This window comes from Hypanus sabinus, chromosome 4 (genome assembly GCF_030144855.1).
Source record: "Hypanus sabinus isolate sHypSab1 chromosome 4, sHypSab1.hap1, whole genome shotgun sequence".
Taxonomy (NCBI): Eukaryota; Metazoa; Chordata; class Chondrichthyes; order Myliobatiformes; family Dasyatidae; genus Hypanus; species Hypanus sabinus.
Window position 1 is genome coordinate 204119 of NC_082709.1, and position 25246 is coordinate 229364.

Here is a 25246-nt window from a genome sequence, read left to right on the forward strand (position 1 = left end):
TCTGATGTTTGAATTTTCTCCCTATTTATAAAATAGTCTGCATTTTTGTTCCTTTTACCAAAATGCATCATCATACATTTCCCAACACTGGATTCCACCTGCCACTTTTTTGCCCATTCTGCCAATTTGTCTAAGTGCTGCTGCAATCACATAAGACCTTAAGACCATTAGATATAGGATCAGAAGTCGGCCATTTGGACCATCGAGTCTGCTCCGCCATTCAATCATGGGCTGATCCAATTCTTCCAGTAATCCCTACTCCCCTACCTTCACCCCATACCCTTTGATGCCCTGGCTAATCAAGAACCAATCTATCTCTGCCTTAATTACACCCAATGACTTGGCCTCCATAGCTGCTCATGGCAACAAATTCCATAGATTTACCATCCTCTGACTAAAGTAATTTCTCCGTATCTCAGTTCTAAATGGATGTCCTTCAATCCTGAGGATTGCTTCTCTGAGTGGAGGCCTGTGACTAGTGGTGTGCCACAGGGATCAGTGCTGGGTCCATTGTTATTTGTCATCTATATCAATGATCTGGATGATAATGTGGTAAATTGGATCAGCAAATTTGCTGATGATACAAAGATTGGAGGTGTAGTAGACAGTGAAGAAGGTTTTCAAAGCTTGCAGAGGGATTTGGACCATTTGGAGGAATGGGCAGAAAAATGGCAGATGGAGTTTAATGTGGACAAGTGTGAGGTATTGCAGTTTGGAAGGTCAAACCAAGGTAGAACATACTAGGTAAATGGTAGACGTACAAAAAAGCTGGATGAACTCAGAAGGTCGGGCAGCATCTGTTGAAAGGAGCAGTCAACGGATGCTGCCCGACCTGCTGAGTTCATCCAGCTTTTTTGTATGCCTTGATTTGACCACAGCATCTGCAGTGTACTTTGTGTTTACTAAGGTAAATGGTAGGAAAATGAAGAGTGCAGTAGAACAAAGGGATCTGGGAATACAGATATATAATTCCCTAAAAGTGGCGTCGCAGGTAGATAGGGTTAGAAAGAGAGCTTTTGGGACATTGGCCTTTATAAATCAAAATATTGAGTATAAGAGTCGAAATGTTAAGGTGAGGTTGTATAAGGCATTGGTGAATGCAATTTGGACTATTGTGTGCAGTTTTGGTCACTTAATTACAGGAAGGATATTAATAAGATTGAAAGAGTGCAGAAAAGGTTTACAAAGATGTTGCTGGTACTTGAGAAACTGAGTTACAGAGAAAGGTTGAATAGGTTAGGACTTCATTCATTGGAGCGCGGGAGAATGAGGGGTGAATTGATAGAGGTGTCTAAAATTATGATGGGTATAGATAGAGTGAATGCAAGCAGCCTTTTTCCACTGAGGCTAGGGGAGAGAAAAAACAGAGGGCATGGGTTAAGGGTGAAAAGGGAAAAGTTTAAAGGAAACATTAGGGGAAGCTTCTTCACACAGAGAGTAGTGGGAGTATGGAATGAGCTGCCAGTTGAAGTGGTGAATGCAGGCTCACTTTTAACATTTAAGAAAAACTTGGACAGGTACATGGATGAGAGGTGTATGGAGGGATATGGACTAGGTGCAGGTCAGTGGGACTTGGCAGAAAAATGGCTTGGCATAGCCAAGAAGGGCCACAAGTCCTGGTCCTGTGTTGCAATGTTCTACAGTTCTATGGTTCTATGTATTGAATAGTGCTGCTGCCGCTAAGTTAGTAGGTGCCCATTAGGGGAGCACAGTACCTGAGAGTAGGAGAACTCCACCCCAGTAATGGAGAACATTACTTCACCAGCGGACATCAGCACATATGGCGGGATTTGCCACGCAATATGAATTACATTTGCTTTGATATCTTCGGTCTTCCAGATCTTCAACTTGTTTTCATTGGGCTAACGATATAAGAACACAGGAGTTATTGCACTTCCCAAAAACAGAGACACCGTGACAAAATGGCAAGGAGCTAATGATTTAAAGAGAAAAGATTAAAGATTAGCTTTTTTTTGTCAAAGCATACAATGAACTGTGTCATTTGCATCAACAGCCCACACTGTACGAGGATGAGCTGGGGATGGCCACCAGGTGTTAACACCCTTCTGTCATCAACATAACCCAAACCCATACATCCTGTGGTATCTGGCAGAAACTGGAGCACCTGGAGGAGACCCACATTGTCATGTGGAGAACATCCAAGCTCTTTACAGACAACATTGGAAAATGAACAGAGATCTTCTGATTGCAGGCACTGTAAAGTGCTATGTTAACCAATATACTGCTGTACAGATCTAGGTCAATATGAGCTTTGTGGGAAGATCAGAATGCTCATCCCAGAAAGCAGCTGTTAAATTCTTCACCAAAATCACTGATGATGATTTTTTATTAAGATGCTCAAACTTCATTCAAAATTTTCTCTTCTCCCATAGGACAAATGATACAATAACATGTTCTACCAGGCTCAAGAACAGCTTCTATCCTGCTGTTACAAGACTAATACGATGGACTCATGACATCACAATCCATATTGTCATTGTCTTATTGTCTGCTTGCAGTGTACTCCCTCTATAATGTTAACACAATATTCTGCATTCAGTAAAAACACAAAATGCTGGCAGAACTCAGCAGGCCAGACAGCATCTATGCTAGCCTGCTGAGTTCTGCCAGCATTTTGTGTTTTTATTTATTTCCAGCATCTGCAGATTCATTCTGCATTCAGTCATTGACTTTGCCTTGTATTGCCTCGTCACACTGATGTGATGCAATGATCTGTATCAATAGCAGCAAAACAGAATGTTTCTCACAGTGTTACTTGTGACAATAATAAACCAATTTACCAACCTAGGTGTGAAGTATAGAGTTTAGATACGCAATAAGTGCAAGAACCACAGTTGGATTATTTCCCCTACTTCCATACTCACTCGAAAGTTTTAGTGAAAATATAAATCAGAGAAGTAATATAGGATAACATCAGAGTGGAAGCAGCCAGTTTGCCCATTGTGCTTACGTATGAGTGATCGGGGAGCACTGGGAAAAAGGGCACCAGAGAGTGACTGGTGAGTGTGGGATCAAGAGAACAAGAGAGTGTTGAAACTGGTGTTCCAGTTTGGGTATGGGAACTGCAGACCCAATGAGTGACAAGTGAGTGTGAGAACTGGAGATGCAGTGAGTGTCAGTGTAGTGATATATGAGCGTGGGAAACTGAATCCAGTGACCATGGGATTGGGGCCAACATGTTGCAAACATCACCTAGTGATCCTGATGCTGAACCATCAAGATTTGCGATTGTCAGATAGCTAATTGTCAGAGTTTTTGATGTAAAGATCTCACTTACTATTACATCCACAATGATGGTGTATGCTGCTCCAAAGTCTAACAGTCCCAGATCCACATCATATTTCATCGTACCAACCGTACACTGTCCCTGGTAGCTGTGTGGAGATCAAAGGTTCATGACAATGGTTAAGTATCCTGCCGCATGAGAATTCTGACACGTAATCAGGCCACGCCATTACTGTGTACATGCCCTAATACCTCCTACCGAGACAGAGACACTACCGAGAAGATCCACCAGGGAGCCGTCTGCTGTGGTGGGCTGTAGTAGTAAGGGGAGATTGAACAGTACTTTCTATGAAATGGAGGAGAGTGAGGACTGAGCTTTAAGAGGGTTATTGAGGGGCATAGACAGGTAGGTAGAGTGCTTTTCCATAAGGGCACAAGATTTGGAGCAGAATTAAACCATTTGGCCTGTCGAGTCTGCTCTGCCATTTCATCACAGCTGATCCAATTTTCCTCTCAGTCCCAATCTCTTGCCTTTTCCCCATATTCCATGCCCTGACCAATGAAGAATCTATCAACCTCTGCCTTAAATATACATAAAGAGGTGGCTTCCACAGCTGCCTGTGGCAAAGAATTACACAGATTCACCACTCTCTGGCTAAAGAAATTCCTCCTCACCTCAAATCTAAAAGGATGCCCTCTATTCTGAGGTTGTGTCCTCTGGTCTTAGTCTCTACCACCATAGGAAACATCCTCTCCACATCCAGTTTTTCACCATTCGATAGGTTTCAATGAGGTCAAGCCTCATTCTTCTGAATTCTAGTGAATATAGTCCCAGAGTCATCAAACACTCTTCATATGACAGCCATTCAATCCTAGGATCATTTTTGTGAACCATCTTTAAATGATCTCCAGTTTTAGCACATCCTTTCTAAAATAAAGTACCCAAAACTGCTCACAATACTCCATGTGAGGCTTCACCAGTACTTTATAAAGTCTCAATATTACATCTTTGCTTTTACAGTCCAGTCCTCTTGAAATGATTGCTAACATTGCAGTTGCCTTCCTCATCACAGACTCAACCTGCAAATTAAGCTTCAGGGAATCCTGAACAAGGACTGTTAAGTCCCTTTGCATCTCAGTTTTTTGTATTTTCTCTCCATTTAGAAAATAGTCAACCCTTTCATTTCTTCTACAAAATGCATGACCACACAATTCCTGACACTGTATCTATCTGACATTTCTTTGCCCATTCGCTGTCTAAGCCTTCCGTTGCCACTCTACTTCCATAAAACTACTTGCCCCTTCACCTATCTTTGTGTCTAACAAGCCTGATAGAGTCCTTTGAGGAGGTGACCAGGCATATAGATGAGGGTAGTGCAGTGGATGTGATCCAAGTACACAACATCAACCAATTTTCCTTTGTCTATCCTGCTTGTTACTTCTCTAAAAAATTCCAACAGATTTATTAGGAAAGATTTTCCCTTGAGGAAACCATACTGACTATGGTCTATTTTATCATGTACCTCCAAGTAACCTGAGACCTCATCCTTAATAATCGTCTCCAATATCTTCCCAACCACTGAGGTCAGGCTAACAGGTCTATAGTTTGTTTTCTTCTGCCTCTCTCCCTTCTTGAAAATTTGTAATTTTCCAGTCTTCCAGAACCATTCCAGAATCTGCTGATTCTTGAAAGATCATTACTAATGCCTCCACAATCTCTTCAGACACTTCTTTCAGAATTATGGGGTGTACACCATGTAGTCTAGGCGACTGATCTCTCTTCAGATCTTTCAATTTTCCAAGATTCTTCTTTATTCAAAAACTTCATAACCCCTGATCCCTGGGTCTTCCACCAAACCGTTAGTGAGTGCCATTTCATTGTCACTCATTACTACTTCTCCAGCATTTTTTTCCAGTGGTCCGATATCCACTCTCGCCTCTCTTTTACACTCTATGCATCTGAAGAAACTTTTTTAGTTGGCTTCTGTTGGTTTTTAAAAGTTTCCCAATCCTCTAACTTCCCACTAATCTTTGCTCTATTATATGCCCTCTCTTTGGCTTTTATGTTGACTTTGACTTCTCTTGTTGACCACAGTTACGTCATTTTCCTTTAGAATACTTCATCTCTGGGATGTATATATCCTGTGCCTTCAGGAATGCTTCCAGAAATTCCAGCCATTACTGCACTGCTGTCATCCCTGCCAGTGTTCTTTTCCAGTCAATTTTGGCCAATTCTTCTCTCATGCCTGTGTAATTCCCTTTACTCCACAGTAATAGTTACTTGGATAGCAAAGGTATAAAGAAATCTAGCAATAGATTCTCATATATTTTTCTCTGTTTATTTTCCTCTAAATTCCCACAAGAAAATCAATCTCAATGATGTATATTGTATCCTCTGCCTCCACAGGTGTGTTAATTTTGTATGCTATTCATTTTGTACATACATCATTTCCTGTTTGTAAGCTGTTTTTACATCATTCCCTGCATGGGTTAATGTGGATTTCAACTTATAGCATACATGGTAGAAAGACATCCTTCTTCACCCACTCTTTGTTTACCCTTGAAAAAGCAAAACCTTTTTTTACAAAGTCTTCTCATTAAAAACCCTCAAGAAAACTTTTGGCTTGTGTAACTTTTGAGAAAGTATTTAACTCCCTGCCTAGCTTTGTACTCAACGTACTGCAAAGGCAGTCGAGTGAAAAGATAACTCATCTTCAAAGATCATCCTGTAGACTGGAGATACATTTGAATGTTGTATGCTACAAAGTCAGCTTCTGACCCAAGCAACACCGATCATTGAGCCTTGGAAGTCAGGTTGGAATGTGGTGCATTGATTGTGTCTTTGTAACACTCAGGCAAAACCACAGTTAGCATAGCTACAGAACAAGCCCGTGCCAGAGCTGAAATGACAAGAATGAGAGCAGTGTGTGCTAAGCACAAAGCTGAAATGCTAATGGAAAAAGCTCATATAAACACAGGGAAAGCATGCACAGACATAGAGAAAGCTCAGTGAGTGCACACAAGGAGGAATGTGAGGCTGAGGATGTCTCAGCAGAAGCAAAGGTGTATGAAGCAGCAGCTGACTGAGACAGTGGTGGTCATCTTTCTGGAAAGTGACTGATGAACTGACTGTTGGTGAAAGCCCTCTGATATGACATGGTTGCTCAACAGAAGATGAAATCAAAGCAGCAAAGATAGGGACCAGCTTCCCGTCATGCTTCACACTCAAGTTTTACCTAGTCCTTCAACTAAACTTGTTTCAGATTCAAACCCAAAGAAAGATGAACCTTTATTTAAGGTAGAAACTAAGAAGTGCCCAAGGTCACCCAACTTCACAACATGTGGGTATTCCTCACTTAATAATAGCAGAAGAGGGCTTAACAATGACCAAGTGCATCAGTGCTCAAGTGCTCATCTTTTAACAGAAGCTACTGCAGAACCAACTGCACATCTCTCACTCACTGCAGGTGACAATTCACCATTGGACAATAGTTTCAGTGAAATGCTGAGTCTGGCCAGAGAAGCCCTGATGCAGTGTCAGTCCGAACGTGGACAAGACAGATACTCAGAGAGTAGTGGAGAGTTCAGGGAGGGTAGCAAGGAGAACTGGAGAAGTAGTAACAATACAGAAAAGAACACAGATGGTTCATTTACAACAATTCACTTTGGTAAAAGGAAAAATGTTGCACTCCCTTCCCCTTTAGATGCTGTGGACTTAATCTGAGACATACCTGACCCGGGCACCTGGGAGCAACATGCCATCCCGTGGAATCCAAAGTTCCCTGTGGTAAATAATTCCACAAATTCACCATCCTCTGGCTAAGCAAATTTCTCCACATCTTTGTTTTAAATGGACACCCCTCTATCCTGATGCTGTGCCCTCTTGTCCTAAACTCCCCCACCATGGGAAACATCCTTTCCACATTCAGTCTGTGCAGGCCTTTCAACATTTGGAAGGTTTCAATGAGATCTACCCTTGTCCTTCTAAATTCCAGCAAGAACAGACCCAGTACCATCAAATGTTCCTCTTCTGATAACCCTTTCATTCCTGGAATCATCCTTGTGAACCTCCTCTGAACCCTCTCCAAAGCATACACATCTTTTCTTAGATGAAGAGCTCAAAACAGTTCACAATACTCAAGATGAGGCCTCACCAGTGCCTTATAAAGCCTCAGCATCACATTCCTGCTCTTTTGAAATTAATGCTAACATTGCATTTGTATTCCTCACCATCTTCCTCATCACCGACTCTACCTGCAAGTTAACCTTCAGGGTGTTCTGCACAAGGACTCCCAAGTATCTCTGCATATCAGATTTTTGGATTTTATCCCCATTTAGAAAACAGTCTGCACATTTATTTCTTCTACCTAAGTGCATGACCATGTATTTTCCAACATTGTATTTCATTTGCCACTTTCTTGCCCATTCTTCTAATCTGTCTAGGTCTTTCTGCATCCTACCCATCTGGTTTTTTTACTTCCCTAGCCTCAGTGGAAAAAGCCTGCTTGCATTCACTCCATCTATACCCATCATAATTTTATATACTGTACCTCTATCAAGTCTCCCCTCATTCTTCTGCACTCCAGAGAATAAAGTCCTAACCTATTCAACCTTCCTCTGTAACTCAGTTTCTCAAGTCCCGGCAACATCCTTGTAAACCTTCTCTGCATTCTTTCAACCTTATTAATACCATTCCTGTAAATCGGTGACCAAAACTGCACATAATACTCCAAATACGGCTTCACCAATGCCTTATACAACCTCACCATATCATTCCAACTCTTATACTCAATACTTTGATTTATAAAGGCCAATGTACCAAAAGTTCTCTTTACTACCCTACCTACCTGTGACACCACTTATTCCTAGATCCCTCTGTTCTACTGAACTCTTCAGTGCCCTACCATTTACCTTGTATGTTCTACCTTGGTTTGTCCTTCCAAACACTTCTCACACTTGTCTGTATTAAACTCCATCTGCCATTTTTCAGCCCATTTTTCCAGCAGATCCAGATCCCTCTTCAAGCTTTGAAAACCTTCCTCACTGTCCACTACACCTCCAATCTTTGTATCATCAGTAAATTTTCTGATCCAATTTACCACATTATCATCCAGATCATTGATATAGATGACAAATAACAATGGGCCCAGCACTGACCCCTGTGGCACACCACTAGTCACAGTCCTCCACTCAGAGAAGCGATCCTCCACTACCACTCTCTGACTTCTTCCATTGAGCCAGTGTCTAATCCAATTTAGTACCTCACCACATATACCTAGCGACTCTTCCTAACTAACTTCCCATGCGGGACCTTGTTAAAGGCCTTACTGAAGTCCATGCAGACAGCATTCACTGCCTTCCCTTCATCCACTTTCCTTGTAACCTCCTCGAAAACCTCCAATAGATTTGCTAAACATGACCTACCACACATAAAGCCATGTTGACTCTCCCTAATGTCCCTGTCTATCTAAATACTTGTAGATCTTATCTGTTAGTACTCCTTCCAGTATTTTACTACCGATGTCAAATTTACCGGCATATAATTTCCCAGATTACCTGGGTCTATTCCATTATCTAAATCATTGATATATAGGATATAAAAGCGGTCCCTACACCAGCCCCTGTGGAACACCACTAGTCACTAACCCTAATGCAGCCAACCAGAAAATGGTCCTATTGTTTCCACTTGCTGCCTCCTACCAATCAGCCAATGCTCTAACCATGCCAGTAACTTTCCTGTAATACCATAGGGTCTTATCTTGGTAAGCAGTCCTTGTTAAAGGCCTTCTGAAAGCTCAAATATACAACATTCACTGCATCCCCTTTATACATTCTACTTGCAATCTCCTCAAAGAATTCTAACAGGTTCGTCAGACATGATTCTTCCTGAAAGAAACCATGCTGACTTTGTCACCAAGTACACCATAACCTCATGCCTAGCAATTGACTCAACATCTTCCCAACCACTGAGGTCAGGCTAACTGGTATATAATTTCCTTTCTGCTGCCTTCCTCCATGCCAGAGTTGAATGATGTCCAAAATCTCTAAGGCTACCTCTTTGAGAACCTTAGGGTACAGTTCATCTGGTCTAGTTGACTTATATACCTTTAGGTCTTTCAGCTTTTTGAGCACCTTCTCCCTTCTAACAGTAACTGCACTCTTCCCTTGCACCCTTTAACATATGGCACACCGCTAGGGTCAGCCACAGTGAAGACTGATGCAAAATACTCATTTAGTTCATCTGCCATTTCCTTGTCCCCTGTTATTATTTCATCTCATCTCTCTTACTGAAAAAACTTTTACTATCTACTTTGATTTTGTTTGCTAGCTTGCTTTTATATTTCATCTTTTACCTCCTAATGATTCTTTTAGTTGCCCTCTGTAGGGTTTAAAAGCTTTCCAATTCACTGTCTTCCCATTAATTTTTGCTTTGATGTATGCCATTTCTTCTGCTTTTACATTTTTGACTTCCCTTGCCAGCCACGTTATATTATTTTGCCATTTGAGTATTTCTTTGTTTTTGGAGTACATCTATCCTGCACCTTCCTCATTTTTCCCAGAAAGATTATGGTGCTCATTAGTCCACTGTCAGCATATTTAAGACTATTGTCAATGGTTAGTGTCCTTGTTGTTCAAAGACAGGTACATATTAAGAGAGCACTACTCATTTCAGAAGTTCCTCGCCCAATCCACATTCTGACTGAGTGCCATGTTACTGGTCAGATCACGACGAGCAAGTATGTCATCAAGGATGACTTTTTTTTGAAGTGAGAACAGTTAAAAATTATGCAGTAAGAGTGTTTCAAAACCAGACCCTGAGACTGTCCATTCTTTTCCCAAAGATTTAATGAAATGATCATCTGACTTTTAGTTTCAGCAGTAAAGGTTGACATCTTGTGTATGTTAGGTGAGGAGTGCCTCTAGGGATGCTGTTTGTTTTGCATACAGTTCATTTTGTACAAACATCAATTCCTGTTTGTAAGCTGTTTTTAAAAAAAATTTCCTGCGTGGGTTTTAAACGTGGATTTTAATGTAGAGCACACATTGTAGAAAGACATCCCTTTTTATTTGCCCTTATAACAGCAATATCTTACCACAAATTTTCTCATTAAAAACCCTGAAGAAAGATTTCAGCTCAGGTGATTTTTGAGAAGGTAGTTTAATTCCCTGCCTAGCTTCATATGCAACACATTAAGTCAGTAAATGGTAATATATACATATTTTAATAATGAATTTACTTTGACTTCCTTGTTTTGACATGGTCTCATGCAGCCAAATGGAATTGTACTACGCACTGCCTCAGTAAAGCAGCCAATCAAAGAACCAAAGCAATCAAAGACCTCAGCCATCTTGAACATTCTCTCTTTACTCCTCTCCCATCAGGGGAAACCAGGCTCAAGGGGAGCTTCTCTCCCATTGTTACTAGACTTTTGAATGGTTCCTGGTTTAACTGTCAGACTCTTGAATTAGCAACCTACCTCATTATGATTTTTCAATTTATTGTCTACCCGCATTGCACTTTTTGTGTAGCTGTTACTTTTTATTCTGCATTATTGTTTTAACTTGTTCTCCTTCAGTGAGCTGAATGGTGTGAACTGTATGCAAGACAAGCTTTTTACTGTATCTTGGTAAGTAACATTATGACAGGCACATGTACTGCCAGGGAATGGAGGAGGATCATGAACAAGCAGGTGGATGAGTTGGGATTGGCATTGTGCCTGTTCTATTGGGTTCACCATTCCATGTTTTATTGGGTTTCCTGAAGACTGCTCATCCCAGAGGACAAGAGTGACATTGGTCACAGAAGTAAAACAAGAGGACAAAGATTTAAAGAAAGGGTTTTTTTCTGTCATGGACCACTACAATTAACTGAAAGGTCCTTGGACTTCAGGATAGGAATCCCTCATTTAGGGTAAGGAGTAAGAGACTTAGAGGGATTCTGAATTGGACCTTTTACACCAAGACAGTGATGAGTAACTGCTTGAGAGAGTAGTGACATCAGACACTCAGGCAGCATCTGGGAAATGACTGGATAAGCTCTTGTACTACTTTGGTAGAGAAGGCTACAGCCAAGTGCTGGAAGATGGGGCTAAAATGGATAGGTGCCTAATTGTTGGTATTGGCAAGATGGGCATGTTTTCCTGTTTTAAGACATCTTAACTGTGTGAGCCCATCCCAATTTCTCTACAGCAGCCCCTTTTACTGTCTTGGCATCTGTCTTCCTCTGAATCTTCTCGCTACATACCTCACCTGCACCATATGACTTTATTCAGGCATATCATCTTATAGTGCGAAAAAGGTCCCTCAGCTTAAATAGACCATGCCGACCATGGCGCCCAACAATGATAGTCCCACTTATCTGAGTTTGGCACATATTCCTCTGAGCTCTTCCTGTCCATGCATCTGTCCAAGTGCCCTTTAAATGTTAATTTACATTTCTCAACAGCTTTCTCTGGGAGCTCATTCTATATACTGACTGCCCTCTGAGTGAAAAAGTTGCCCCGAAGACTCCTATTAAATCTATTCCCTTTCACCTTAAGCATGTGCCCTCTAGTTCTTGATTCCCCAACAATGGGAAACAGAAAATGCACATCACCCCATAGAGGAGACTTTTGAGAGGTGTATAAAATGAGAAAAGGTGGACAGATTTGACAGCTGGCACCATTATCCCAGGGCAGCAATAACGACTACGAAGTGACATACTTTTAAAGTGAATGGAAGAAAGTATAACGGGGATGTCAAAAGTAGATTTTTTTTTACACAGAATGGTGGGTGTGGGGAACATGCTGCCAGCAGTGCCTACGAGATGGCTTCTTAGTGCAGCTTGTGCTTGATCCTACTCGGGGAAAGGCCATCTTCAATTGGGTGCCATGTAATAACCCAGATCTTATTAGGTAGCTTAATGTAAAGGAACCCTTGGGAGGCAGTGATCATAATATGATTGAATTCACACTGCAATTTGAGAAGAAGCATAAGTCACATGTATCAGTATCACAATAGGATAAAGGGAATTACAAAGGCATGAGAGAGGAGCTTGCCCAGGTGGACTGGAGGAGGATACCGATGGGAATGATGGCAGAGCAGAAATGGCTGAAGTATCTGGGAATAGTTCCCAAGGCACAGGATAGGTATGTCTGATAAAGGAAGTTGTTCTCAAATGGCAGTGGTATGTCAGTGCGAGGAGTATTGTGAGGAGTACTAGAGATTGGCCAGACTGACCAATCTCTAATGGTGTTACTTGCATTTAAATACAACACCTTCAGTCCTGCATTCTTCGCCCTTATGAATTTTGCCTCTGTAGTACAATTTAACTGATTGCTCTGTCTGTAGGGTGACAAGAAGTAAAAAGCAGGGTAGACAAAAGAGAGGTAGCGCATGTCATTTACTTGGATTTTCAGAACGCATTTGATAAGGTGTCACACATGGTAAAATCCTATGGCGTTACAGGAAAGATATTGGCATGGATAAAGGAATAGCTGATAGGCAGGAGGCAGCGTGTGGGAATAAAGAGGGCCAATATCATAAAGGGGACCTTGATAGCCTTTAGTAAGAGGGGAGGGACCTCACCCACATCCTTCACTTAATCTTAAGTGCTCCTACCTTATCCCGAGTTATCCTCTTTGCTTGATGTATGTGTAGAATGCTTTGGAATTCTCTTTAATCCTACTTACCAAGACTTTTCATTGCTCCTTCTGGCTTTCATAATTCCCTTCTTGAGTTTTTTCCTCACTTCTTCATAATTGTCAAGGGAATTAACAAGCAGGGTAGACAAAGGAGAGCCAGTGGATGTCATTTAGTTGATTTTCAGAAAGCATTTGATAAGGTGTCACACATGAGACTGCTGAACAAGATGAAATCCTCTGGCATTACAGGAAAGACACTGGCATGGATAGAGGAATATCTGACTGGCAGGAGGCAGCAAGTGGGAACTAAAGGGACCTTTTCTGGTTGGCTGCCAATGACAAGTGGTGGTCTTCGGGGTCAGTATTAGCACTGTTACTTTTCACATTGTTTCTCAATGAACTGGATAATGGAATTGATGGCTATGTGGAAAAGTTTGCGGATGATATGAAGATAGGTGGAGAGGGAGGTAGTGTAGCGGAAGCAATGTAATTGCATCAGCTCAGACAAATTGGAAGAATGGGCAAAAAAGTGACCGTTGGTATACAATGTTGGGAAATGTACGATAATGCATTTTGGTAAAAGAAACAACAGTGCGGACTATTATATAAATGGAGAGAAGGTTCAAACATTGGAGTCTTTGTGCAAGATTCCCAGAAGGTTAATTTACAGGTTGAGTCTGTGGTAAATAAGGAGAATTTCAAGCACAATAGAATATAACAGCAAGGAGGTAATGCAGAGGCTCTATCAGACACTAGTCAGGCTGTACCTGGAGTATTGTCAACAGTTTTGGGCCCCATATCGCAGAAGGGATGTGTTGTGTTTTCATTGGAGAGAGTCCAGAGGAGATTTGCAGGGATGATTCTGGGAACAAAGTGGTTAGAAACATAGAAACGTAGAAAAACTACAGCAAGATGCTCCAGCAGGCGCTCATGGAGTGAGGTTTTGGATTTGCCCTATTACCTTTACTTTTTTTAACCCATGATCACCCTTATTTAATCTATTCTTACCTACAATAGAAGATTTTTATTACTTCTTTTGAATTACCTTCGAATTTGTACCGTGAATTTTGAAGATATGAGCACAGAATAACTTTAAGATCTAAAAGGTGAGAGCCTAAAAATGAGAAAGATTCCAATGGCAACGGAAAGAAGAAAAATGTTGAATCTAAGTGAATTGAATTAACTTATGACATGTTGTTGGAGCTTTTAAATGAAAAATTTGGTGAACAACGTCAAAGTATTAAAGAAGATTTAAAGTCATTCCAGGGTTCTTTGGAAACAATTGGTTTCAAAGTTAAACAGCATCAAACCAAAATCGTAAGTCTGCAAGATGATGATCGGAAGAGGGATTTGAAAATTGAGAATCTGGAACAAAAATTATCCTCGATGGTTAAACAGTTGGAGACTCATATCCAAAATAATTGATTTTGAAAATCGATCCAGAAGACAGAACTTATGTATAGTTGGTCTCCCTGAAGATATCGAGAAAGGGGACCCTTTAAAATTCTTCTCTCAACTTTGAAGGATGCGTTCCCCTCTGAATTCCCAGAGAACCCTCCATTCCTTGACCGAGTCCACCATTCCACTCAACGGATACCGGTTTCATTAGTTAAACCATGGGCTGTAATTGTCTGATTTCATTATGTTTATGTTAAAGAGCATCTTATCCACATTGCTCATCGGCAAAGGTATGATTAATTTTCAAGATTGCCATTTCCACCTTGTGGAGGATTATAGACCAGAAGTGATGAAGGTGCAGCTCGCTTTTAAACCTTTGATGTTGGAATGTTACGAGAAAAATCTTAAACCAGCGTTATATCCTGCGCGCCTAAGGATTTTGCCTTCGGAAGGATCACGTCATATTTTTCTCTCTACAAGTGAAGCTTGAAGTTTCTTGGATGAGCACTAACCTACTGCTTTGGTCTCTTGGCTCTAATAAATGTATGGCTTTCGCATTACTGGCTCTGCTCTTTCGTATTTTTTTAAAGTCTATAATCATCTTATGAAGTTTGATCTTTATAAGTTCAAGATTTTCATTTTTGTTTACTAGTGTAGGTTCATTTTATATTTCAATTAAAGTTTTTCTTTGCTGATGTACTTATCTTTTTTTAATTTACTAATTTTAACTATTCAATTTTTTTTCTGGACACTTATTAATGATTTGATGGTGAATTTCTATCGTTCTGGATGACTATCTTGTTTTTCTCATTTTTCGTTTAATTAAGATGGCAGTTTGTCTTCCTTTCTTTAAAACACCCTTTGTTCTTTTACCTCGCCATCTTTTTTGGTGTTCTTCTTCCCATAATGCCTTTTTTTTTGGTAATCTTATTTTTAATTGCTTTTTTTTACCAGACTTATAATATGTATCGGTGCTTACTCTTTCCTCTCTTTTTAGAAACTATATTAGGAAGACTGTTTTAGTATAGTGTTTAACAATTCTTTTGGATTTTGGGTGGTTCTTTTTTTTAACATATATCTTTCGAGTTGCTTTCTGGAGACATGGAGGTAGATTTAATATTATTCATTTTTCTGGCCTTCTTCAGGCTTAGTCTGTGGTCTTTGTGGGTGGAGGGTGTATGTGTGGGGGGGTCTTTTCTATTAGTTTTTCTAGTTTTTTCACTTGGGCTGATTTAGAGCTACCAAAATGTCCGCAGTGTCGTCACTTCCGGTTCCTCCCTGAATTTTTTGTTCTTCTTCCGGGTTCATGAGTTCACAGTATGGTTAACTCTTTATGTACCAAAGGGTTGATCCTAGGAAATATGGCTCAGATTATTAATTTTGTCTCTTGGAATTTTGTCTCATGTGATGAAAGAGGGCAATCAATGTTTTTTTAGGTTTTGGAAGGGCCAACAGTAAAAGGAGTTTCAATTTTTATAGACTGCCCAATTACATTTGTTCAGCATGATATTATTTTGGATCCGAATGGTAGATTTTGCTCCAAACGTGGACTATCCCGAATTTTTTAAGTCTTTATTTACTGCTCTACCTAATCTAAATGAATATATGTTGGTAATGGGTGGTGATTTCAATTGTTGTTTTAATCCCTTGATGGATAGATCCATATCTACTCAGCCTTTACCAAATAAGTCGGCTACTCTTATCAACTCTTTTTTGACTGACTCTGGAATCTTGGATATTTGGAGATTTCTACACCCTAAGGACAAAGAGTTTTCATTCTTCTCACATGTTTATCATTCTTATTCAATAATTGATTACTTTTTTATTGCCTCTCATTTTATTCCATCTGTAATTGATTGTAATTATGACATTATTACCATTTCTGATTATGCTCCAATGAAACTTTCTATCAAATTAATGGATGCCGCTCCTGGTATTGGACAATGGCGATTTGATTCTACTTTGCTTCAAGATTCGGACTTAGTTAAATTTGTGAAGGAACAGATTAATTTCTTCTTTTCAACTAATACCACAGAAGAAATTTCTAGCGGGACACTTTGGGACACTTTTATAGCATATATAAAAGTGGACAGATTATCTCCTATTCTGTTGGTTTGAGAAAACGTATTAAGAATGAATCTCTGCTATTGGTTGATAGGATTGTAAAAGGGGTTTCTTCTTTTTTCTTTGTTACTGTGTATGTAATCAAAAGGGCTTCTTTGTTTTGTTAAAAGCAGGAATGCTCCTTTGTTGCGAGAGAGTGCTGGAAGCTTGTTTGGGTTAAAATTTACTGATAACGAGAATTGCATTCCTTTGTAAACCAAATGGTGATTAATGTTCTTTCTTCTGAGTCTGTAAGCTTTTGTTGACGGGCTTTTGGGCAGGTCGGCGCGAGGGGGTCGAGAGAGAGGACGCAATGCTGTAAGCTGGGCGAGGAACGGACCCCAAGTGGGGGTCCGAGGCCAGGAGGTACTCCGAGGTGGGGGGAATGAACCTAGTTGTGCTTGGTTGACCACTTCGGAGGGTATCGAATGGTGGCCAGAAGACTTCAGTAATTGAGCTCCAACCGTTGTGCACGAAGTGGTTTGGACTTTGATAAGTTTGGCGCCTTTTCTTTATTTTTTCTCTTCATATATACTGTATCATTATTAATCACTTAGTTATAGTAAGCTTTATAAATTGTATAAATTTATAAATTTGTAAAAGAACCAATATCCTGCTGGTGTGCTTGGGGGCCTGCCCGGAGGAGGCGGGTGAGTGCTGTTTGGAGGCATTGTTGATGCACCCAGAGTTTCGAGCTGCTTGTGCGGACGTGTGTAGCACCGTTGGGCCAATACCGAATTCAAACAAGAGCCGGTGGTGGTACGGCCTGGGGGAAGTATCTGAGGGTGAGACCCTCTTAGTGGACGCTGCAAAATACCAAGAGGGAGGGGAGTTGACTGCTGAAGATACCTTGGAGAGAGAGAGGTTGCGGCGACTGGCCCCTACAGCCGTGGAAGACGTAGGCAGCGTGTGTGTGGATTATAGTGGGTTGGAGAGGCGCACTGTCAGTGACCAGAATATGGCCCTGAGGGCCGAAGAGGCGATGGCCTGTCTGAGTGGTGCGAAGTGGTTTAAGGTGCTGGATCTGAGGAGTGGATGTTGCCAGATCCCGATATAGTGGGGCCGACAAGAAGATGGCCGTTATAAATTCCCTAGGAGTCTTCCGGTCCAAAAAGATGCCACAGGGCATATCTGGAGCCCTTGCAACCTTCCTGTGGGGCAGGTGGAAGACCATAGGGGATGTGGAGGCGTTTGGAGTTTTGGTGTATGTGGATTATCTCTTGGTATTTGGACTTGCCTCAGGAGAATATGAAGTGAGGTCGTTGCAGGAGCGGCTGAGAATTACAGAGTTAGTGTTTTCTGGACACGTGCCAGGGCTGGCGAAGGTCGCAGCTCGTGAGTGACTGTCTCTATGGAATCAAGTTTGAAATGAAGACAGAGAGACTGGAGAAAGTGATCTGGAACCATTCGGAAGACTTACAAGTTGGAGAGAATGAAGAAAGTTGTCTGACTGAGGGCAATAGCAAACTGAGAACCTGGAGAGGGCAGTTTGCGGAGGTGAAGAAATTACAGACAAATCTCAGAAGAGAGAAGCAGTAGCTTGAAGGGAACCTGAAGATGACCATCGACAGTTCAAATGAAGTGCAAAACCTGAAAGTTGATCTGGAAGTCATGAGGAAGAAAAAGCTGGAGAGAAGTGCAGTGAATACTGAACAGGAGGCTGAAGAGACTGCAGGAGCAGTGCAGGCCACGTGTTTCCATTTGGAGAAGATCAAACAGCAGCTACCGATCGCAGGAATGAGGAAGAACACAGAGTTGATGGATAATGTGCTGGATGTGTGGTACATGCTGCCTTTTGCTGACTTTCCCTGGATTGAGGAAGAGACCTTTGGCCCTTCTCCCATTGAGTCAGGTGTAGCGGGGAGGGTTAGCTGTGTGCAGTGTGGGGCATGAGTGAGAGGTTGAGAGAGGAGTTGGTAGTGGGCTCAAGGTATCCCCAGTTGTGTCCGAGCCTGAAGGGTTTAGGTGAGGTGGTACGGAGGTCTCAGAAGGGTTAGAGAACTCCCAGATAGTTGGCCTAAGTAGCACCTGAGGAACAGGGCGTGAGGTTTACTGTGTGGGGAGGAGATGTATGTCACTGTTTGTGCTTGGGTTACGGTGTGGTGGCAGGAAATGTGGCGAGTTATTTAATAGTCATGAGGACATGACTTTTATTTGGTGGGGAGAGAGTGTAAAGGGGGTTTCTTCTTTTTTTCTTTGTTACTGTGTATGTAATCAAAAGGGCTTCTTTGTTTTGTTAACTAGCAGGAATGCTAATTTACTGATAATGAGAATTGTATTCCTTTGTAAACCAAATGGTGATTAATGTTCTTTCTTCTGAGTCTGTAAGCTTTTGTTGACGGGCTTTTGGGCAGATCGGCGCGAGGGGGTCAAGAGAGAGGATGCAATGCTGTAAGCTGGGCGAGGAACGGACCCCAAGTGGGGGTCTGAGGCCAGGAGGTACTCCGAGGAGGGGGGATGAAGCTAGATGTGCTTGGTTGACCACTTTGGAGGGTCCTGAGCTGCGAGTCGAGGAGTTTGGAGGGGATCGAATGGTGGCCAGAAGACTTCAGTAATTGAGCTCCAACTGTTGTGCACGAAGTGGTTTGGACTTTGATAAGTTTGTATCATTATTAATCACTTAGTTATAGTAACCTTTATAAATTGTACTCATTTAATCGCTTATGGTGTACTGTCTGTTTTTGGGCGAGGTGGGGACATCACACAGCATCCACACCAGCTGATTACCCAGTTTGGCAGGGCCGAAGGCTGCTCCCCTTAGACGAGAATGAGCTGAGCGAGCCTGAGGTGACCCGGGGGGGGGGTTACAAGATCAAAGAAATTGATAAGAAATATTCTATTGCTCCTAGTAAGGAGCTTTATAAACAAAGAGTTGAGCTTCAAGTGACAGTTAATCATGACGAGATAAACAAATCTTTTCAAGAATTTTATACCTCTCTGTACCACTCTGAATTTCCTCATGCCATTGAATTTTCAATGCCATGCATGATTTTTTAGGGAAATTGAATTTTCCAAAACTATCACCCGAAGAACGTTTAACATTAGAAACTCCTACTACAGATGCAGAAATAAAAGGTGTAATTTCTTCAATGAATTCTGGTAAAGCACCAGGTCCAGATGGGTATAGAGTAGAATTTTTCAAGTTTTTTTCTTCTACTCTTTCTCCTTGGTTATGTAGGGTTTTTGAAGAAGCAATTAGATTAGGTAAATTACCACAATCATTTTATAGAGCTCCTATCTCTTTAATTCTAGAAAAAGATAAAGATTCTACTGATTGTACATCCTATATACCAATATCCCTGTTGACTGTAGATCTAAGATTTTTTTCAAGATATTGGTGACCAGGTTAGAGAAGGTATTACCTCAGATTATATCTGTGGACCAAACTGGATTTATCCAAACCGTTACTCGTCTTTTAACATCAAGAGATTAATGAATCTTGTTTATACTCCTTCATGTAGTACTCCAGAATGTGTCATTTCATTAGATGCTGAGAAAGTATTTGATAGAATTGAATGGCCATATTTATTTACTGTGCTTGAGAAATTTAATTTTAGTCCGATATTTATTTCTTGGATTAAATTGATATTTCACACCCCAGTAGCCTCAGTTCTTACTAATAATCAAAAATCTCCCTTTTTTCGCCTATTTCGGGGTACAAGACAAGGTTGTCCTTTCAGTCCATTACTAATTGATATTGCCCTGGAACCTTTAGCAACTACTATTCGAGAATTGCCCAATATTTTTGGTATTACTCGCGGGAATGAGATAAATAAGTTATCATTATATGCAGAGGATTTGTTTTTATACATTTCTAATCCTGAGAATCCTGGTTTAGAGAGTATGGATTATGATCAGAGATTAAGGGAGCCAGGGCTTTACTCTTTGGAGAGAAGGAGGATGAGAGGAGACATGATAGAGGTGTACAAGATATTAAGAGGAATAGACAGAGTGGACAGCCAGCGCCTCTTCCCCAGGGCAGCACTGCTTAGTACAAGAGGACATGGCTTTAAGGTAAGGGGAGGTAAGTTCAAGGGGGATATTAGAGGAAGGATTTTCACTCAGAGAGTGGCTGGTGCGTGGAATGCACTGCCTGAGTCAGTGGTGGAGGCAGATACACTAGTGAAGTTTAAGAGACTACTAGACAGGTATATGGAGGAATTTAAGGTGGGGGGTTATATGGGAAGCAGGGTTTGAAGGTCGGCACAACATTCTGGGCCAAAGGGCCTGTAATGTGCTGTACTATTCTATGTTCTATGTTCTAAACCCCTCGCTCTAGGGACATGCCAATTGATATTTGGGAAATTAAAATCCCCCACCACAACAACCCTGTTATTATTACACCTTTCCAAAATCTGTCTCCATATCTGCTCCTCAATGTCCCTGTTACTATTGGGTGGTTTGTGAAAAAACACCCAGTAGTGTTATTGACCCCTTCCGGTTCCTTACGTCCTCCTACAAAGACTCCATAGACAATCCCTCCATGTCTTCCTCCTTTTCTACGGCCTTGACACTATCTCTCATCAGCAGTGCCGTACCCCCACCTCTTTTGCCTCCCTCCCTGTCCTTTCTGATACATCTAAAGCCTGGCACTCTCAGTAATCATTCCTGCCCCTGAGCCATCCAAATCTCTGTAATGGCCAGAACATCATAGCTCCAAGTACTGATCCACGCTCTAAGCTAATCCGCTTTGTTCATAATACTTCTTGCATTAAAGTAGACACATCTCAAACCTTTGGTCTGAGTGCATCCCTTCTCTATCACCTCCCTATCCTCCCTCTTGTCCATTCTCCAAGCTTTCTCCATTTGTGAGCCAACCGCCTCTTCAGTCTGGTTCCCACCCCCCAGCAGTCCTAGTTTAAACTCTCCCCAAAAGCCTTAGCAAACCTCCCCACCAGGGTATTGGTCCCCCTGGGATTCAAGTGCAACCCATCCTTTTTTACAGGTCACTCCTGCCCCAAAAGAGGTCGCAATGATCTAGAAATCTGAATCCCTGCTCCCTGCTCCAATCCCTTGGCCACACATTTATCTTCCACCTCACTCTATTCCTATACTCAGTGTCATGTGGCACAGGCAGTAATCCCGAGATTACCTTTGAGATCCTGCTTCTCAATTTCCTTCCTAGCTCCCTGTAGTCTGTTTTCAGGACCTTCTCCCTTTTCCTGCCTATGGCATTGGTACCAATATGTACCACAACCTCTCGCTGTTCTCCTTCCCTCTTCAGGATATCATGGACACAATCAGAAACATCCCAGACCCTGGCACCTGGGAAGCAAACTACAATCCGGGCTTCTTTCCTGCATCCACAAAATCCCTTACTATAAAGTCCCCTATCACTGCTGCCTTCTTCCTTTCCCTATCCTTCTGAGCCACAGGGTCAGACTCTGTGTCAGAGAATGTTGCTTCCCCCAGGTAGGCTGTCCCCTCCCAACAGTACTCAAACAGGAGTACTTATTGTTAAGGGGGACAGCCACAGGAGTACTCTAGCATCTGATTTCTGCCCTTCTCTCTCCTGACTGTTCCCCACTTATCTGTCTCCCCAGACCCTGGTGTGACTACTATAGGTAGGTTCTGGGAGCTCCTTAGGGATGCTCCTCTCTATCACCTCCTCACTTTCCCTGACCAGTCGAAGGTCACCCAGTTGCATCACTAAGGAGCTGCAATTTGATGCACCTGGCACAGATGTGGCTGTCTGGGAGGCCGGGAATCTCCCAGATTTCCCACATTTGACACCGAGCACAGAAAACTGGCCTCACACACATTTTTGCTGTCTGTGTTCTACCAGATAACCTATGTTAACATATGAGGAGAGTTTGGCAGCTTTGTGCCTGTACTGACTGGAATTTAGAAGGACATGGAGGGATCTCATTGAAACCTGCTGAGTGTTGAAAGGACTATATAAGGACTAGATAAGTTGGATGTGGAAAGTATGTTTCCAGGAGTGGGGGTATCCAGAAGTAGAGGACACAGTCTCAAAGTTGAGCTGCGAACTTTTAGGTCAGAGGAAAGGAGGATTTTTTTTAGCATAAGAGTAGTCAATTTGTGGAATGCTCTGCCACAGGCTGGGTATATTTAAAGCAGAAATTAATAGTTTAATAGTTTCCTGGTTGATCAAGGCATCAAAGGATATGGTGAGAAGGCAGGTGTATGGGGTTGAGTGGGATCCGGGATCAGCTATGATGAAATAGCGGAGCAAACTCGATGGGATGAATAGCCTAATTCTGCATGTGGTCTTATGATCTCATGGGTGGTGGTAGAGATAGATACATTAGTGAGGAGAGGCTTGACTTTCCTTCTTTGTAATTGCACAGATTGGAGGTGTTGTGGACAGTGAAGAAGGTTTTCAAAGCTTGCAGAGAGATTTGGACCAGCTGGAAAAATGGGCTGAAAATGGCAGATGGAGTTTAATCCAGACAAGTGTGAGGTATTGCACCTTGGAAGGAAAAACCAAGGTAGAACATACAAGGTAAAAATGGTAGGGCAATAGAACAGAGGGATCTGGGAATACGGATACATGATTCCCTAAAAGTGGTGTCACAGGTAGATAGGGTAGTAAAGAGAGCTTTTGGTACATCGGCCTTTATAAATCAAAGTATTGAGTATAAGAGTCAGAATGTTATGGTGAGGTTGTATAAGGCATCGGTGAGGCTGAATTTGGAGTATTGTGTGCAGTTTTGGTCACCGAATTGCAGGAAGAATAAGGTTGAAAGAGTGCTGAGAAGGTTTACAAGGATGTTGCCAACTTGAGAAACTGAGTTACAGAGAAAGGCTGAATAGGATAGAACTTTATTCCCTGGAGCGTAGAAGAATGTGGGGAAATTTGATAGAGGTGTATAAAATTATGATGGGTATAGATAGAGTGAATGCAAGCAGGCTTTTTCCACTGAGGCTAGGGGAGAAAAAAACCAGAGGACATGGGTTAAGGGTGAAGTGGGGAAAAATTTAAAGTGAACATGGGGGGGGGGGGGGCTTCTTCACACAGTGGTGGGAGTGTGGAATGAGTTGCCAGATGAAGTGGTAAATGCGGACTCACTTCTAACATTTAAGAAAAACATGGATGAGAGGTAAATGGAGGGATATGGTCCAGGTGCAGGTCAGTGGGACTACGCAGAAAAATGGTTCAGCACAGCTGAGAAGGGCCAAAAGGCCTGTTTCTGTGCCGTAATGTTCTATGGTTCATGTCTGGAATGTGCTGCCTGGGGTGATAGTAGAGACAAGGAAGTACATTAGGGACTTCTAAGAGATGCTTAGGCACATGAATGTGAGGAAAATGAAAGGACATGGACGGACATTGTGTGGATAGAGAGAATTAGTTTGGTTGGCTCTTTGGTTATTAATTTAATTGGTTCAGCACAACATTGCGGGCCACAGAGCCTGTTCCTGTGCTGAACTGTTCTGTGTTCTATGAACTCAGCAAGACAAAGAGCATCTATGATGGGAAATAAAAAGCTCATGTTTCAGGCTGAGTGAAGGGTCTCAGTCTGAAATGTTGACTGCTTATGTCCCTCTGTGGATGCTGCCTGACCCGAGTTCCTTGGGTTTAGTTTAACTTGGCATTCTGGTCGGTAGAGACCTCATCACTGAAGGGCCATTTCCTAGGCTGTAAGAACATAGAACATAGAATAGTACAGCACATTACAGGCCCTTTGGCCCACAATGTTGTGCTGATCCTAAAACCCTGCCTCCCATATAACCCCCTACCTTAAATTCCTCCATATACCTGTCTAGTAGTCTCTTAAACTTTACTAGTGTATGTGACTTGATAAAAATGTATAAGATGATCAGAATCATTGATTGAGCGCACAGCCAGCCACCTTTATACCAGGGTGAAAATGGATAATATGGATCATTTTAGAGTGATTAGAGGAAAATATAGGTGGGAGGGGCTGGTCAGAGGTAGTTTAGTGAGTGTGTGGAATGCATTTCTCGGGATGGTGGTAGAAGCAGATACATTAGGGATGTTTAAGAAACTCCTAGAAAGTCTCAAGAATGAAAGAAAAATGAGGGATTTGAGAGGAAAAGGTTAAATTGATCTTGGAATAGGTCAGTGTTGGGACTGCTTCTTTTTATATGTCAATAATTTGGATGACAAAATTAATGGCTTTGTGGCTAGGTTTATGGATATTATGAAAGTAGGTGGGGCAGTACGTAGTGCTGAGGAAGCAGGGTGTCTGCAGAAGGACTTGGACAGATTAGGAGAGCAGGGAAAAAAGTGTCCAATGGATTATAGTGTCAGGAAGTGTATGATCATGCACTTTAGTAGAAGGAATAAAGGTGTAGACTATTTTCTAAATGGGGTAAGATGAAAAGGGACTTGACAGCCCTCATGCAGGATTCCCTAAAGGTTAACTTGCAGGTTGAGACAATGGTAAGGAAGGCAAATGTAATATTAGCATTCATTTTGAGAGGAATGGAATATATTATCAAGGATGTAATGCTTTTATAAGGCTGCACTTGGAGTATTGTGAGCAGTTTTGGACCCCTTATCAAAGAAAAGATATGTTGGCATCGGAGAGGATTCAGAAGAGGTTTTTCAGAATGATCCTGGGGATGAAAGGATTAACGTATGAGGAGCATTTGATGACTCTGGGCCTGTACTCGCTGAAGTTTAGAAGAATGAGGGATGATGTCATTGAAAACTATTGTATATGGAAAGGTCTCAATAATGGATGGTTGTTTCCTGTAACAGGGAGTCTAGGACCAGAGAATGTTTCTTATGGTGGGAGAAGTCTAGAATCAGAATGAGATCTGCAGAGTTCTTCCAGCATTTTGAGTGTCCCTAAGGTTCAGTTTATTGTTGGTACTGACATTGTGGGCAAGGGGCCTGTACTATGCTGGTACAGGACCTTCCACCTGAGGTTCTTTTCCACAGATGC

At 41.8% G+C, this 25246-nt stretch overlaps 1 protein-coding gene across 1 annotated transcript in view; it reads right to left on the reverse strand.

Moving 5' to 3' along the window:
• The window catches only part of slc15a2 (solute carrier family 15 member 2), a 219807-nt gene that overhangs the window by 13158 nt on the left and 181403 nt on the right, over window positions 1–25246 (reverse strand). Inside the window, exons 20-21 of the mRNA XM_059966270.1 lie at window positions 3299–3395; window positions 1716–1862 (exon numbers count right to left, since the gene is read on the reverse strand). Coding sequence (XP_059822253.1) covers window positions 1716–1862; window positions 3299–3395 — 244 coding nt within the window. The remainder of the gene's footprint in view (window positions 1–1715; window positions 1863–3298; window positions 3396–25246) is intronic.